General features: G+C 40.7%; 1 protein-coding gene across 1 annotated transcript; it reads left to right on the top strand.

Annotated features, from left to right (window-relative positions):
- Positions 1 to 910: 910 nt before the first annotated feature.
- Positions 911 to 1,639, top strand: TM35_000691040 (uncharacterized protein; the record flags this gene model as incomplete). Its single annotated transcript, XM_029031177.1, has 1 exon — positions 911 to 1,639. A coding segment is annotated over one exon (729 nt), but the record flags the coding sequence as incomplete, so codon positions are not given.
- Position 1,640: the final 1 nt, after the last annotated feature.

Below are 1,640 nucleotides of genomic sequence, written 5' to 3'. Positions count from 1 at the left end.
CAGCAGCAGTATGAGCAGTTCTGTGTGGGTGCGTGTGCCACTACTGATTGTGGTTACACTGGCCTGTATTCTTGTGTGCTGATTGTAGTAATGGTGGTGTGATGTGACTCAGGTCATCCTTTGTTTTCTTTTCTTCTTTTTTGCATATATCCCTACAGTCTAACTAATCTTCCACCTTTTGGGATTATTTTCTTTCTTCTTTTTTTGTTTCTTAATGTTAATGTGTTTTGTGTGTTTATCCTATAATTATTATTGCTACTCCATTGTGTGTGTGTGTGTTCTTGGAGACTCTCTGTGTGTGTGTGCACCTGGGCTTGCACTGTGATGATGATGATGAACTTGCTTTTTGTAGTGATAGGGAAAAGAAAAGGAAGTAATAATAACAGGTGAATTTATATTTATAATTGCTTATATACACATATAGACTTACACCCATAGTTGGTGTATATTTCTGTGTTCACAGGGTAAATTGGGCTAATGTTTAATATCTTTTTTCTTTTTTTTTTGCTTGTGGTTTGCTGAGGGCGTTGTGTGCTTTGCCCTGAAGTATTTTGTTGATCTGCTCTGTGCAGGGTAAGGTAAGGAAAAAGAGTAACAGATACTTCTTTGATCATGAGTGCTTATGCGTTGCCAAGCTGATCCATAGAAACGTGTTTGTGTGCTTTCTGGTTCTGGTCATTGTGCTCTACGATTCTTTTTTTCTCCTTTATAGATTGGAATTTTCTTCTTAGTACTGGGTAATGTTTGTTATGATCCTTTCATTAGATTCCTTCTAGGTGATTGTTCTGTACTTGTCATTGATTTTCTTTTCTTTAATTCTTATTTGTTTTTGTTTTGACTTTTCTTTTTCTCTCTTCTTATATCTGTAGAAAAGTGAACTCAGAGAGAATTTCTAATTATTATAACAACGATGATACAACGTGTGTTATTGTTTCTCGTTTTACTTTTGAGTGTTGAGTGTCTCTGTATGGCAACTGCAGTGATTCAACCTTTAAATGAGGTTTCTTCCACTTGCCAAGGTGATGGTGTTAGTTGTCCTTCTGGTGCTTCTGCTGTTGTTTCCAGGAAACCTAATGGTAGTGTTGAAACTGGTCGACCAGGTGCTACTGATTCGCAGTGTACTACTGGCGGTACTGCATCTAAAGATTGTGTGGATTGTTCTCAGACAGGGCAATGCACTACCAATGCCCGTGACGCTCAAGGCAGTTGCCCTTCAGGTGATTCTTCTTGTCAACCTACACCACAGGAACCGGCTCCAACTCCAAGAGAAGGACCTGAGCTGAACGCTGTACAAACTGATCACAGCCCTCAAGGTAAACCCGGTGAAAACGGTGATAGAGGTGTTGGTCCTCTTCCTCCTCCTTCTGCTCCTGCACCTCCTACTGCTCCTAAGGGTAATGTTAATCCAACAGGTACAAATAATGTTGAGGGAGAAGTCGTTGATGCCCCTGCTGAGCAAGTACCTCCGGAAAAACAAGGTGAAGGAGATTCTAATGGTGGTGCCGCTGGTAGTGCTGATCTCCCTGCAAGTGAACCTGAACATGGAAGCGGTGAACAAAGAACAACAGGTGAAAGTGCAGGTAAAGCGGAAGGTGAAGAAGAAGAACCTTCTCATTCTTCCGACAATTCAAACCAAGAAA

The sequence above is a fragment of the Trypanosoma theileri genome (genome assembly GCF_002087225.1).
Source record: "Trypanosoma theileri isolate Edinburgh chromosome Unknown TM35_Tth_69_V1, whole genome shotgun sequence".
NCBI classification, from domain to species: domain Eukaryota; phylum Euglenozoa; class Kinetoplastea; order Trypanosomatida; family Trypanosomatidae; genus Trypanosoma; species Trypanosoma theileri.
This window is presented reverse-complemented; position numbering and strand designations above follow the sequence as displayed.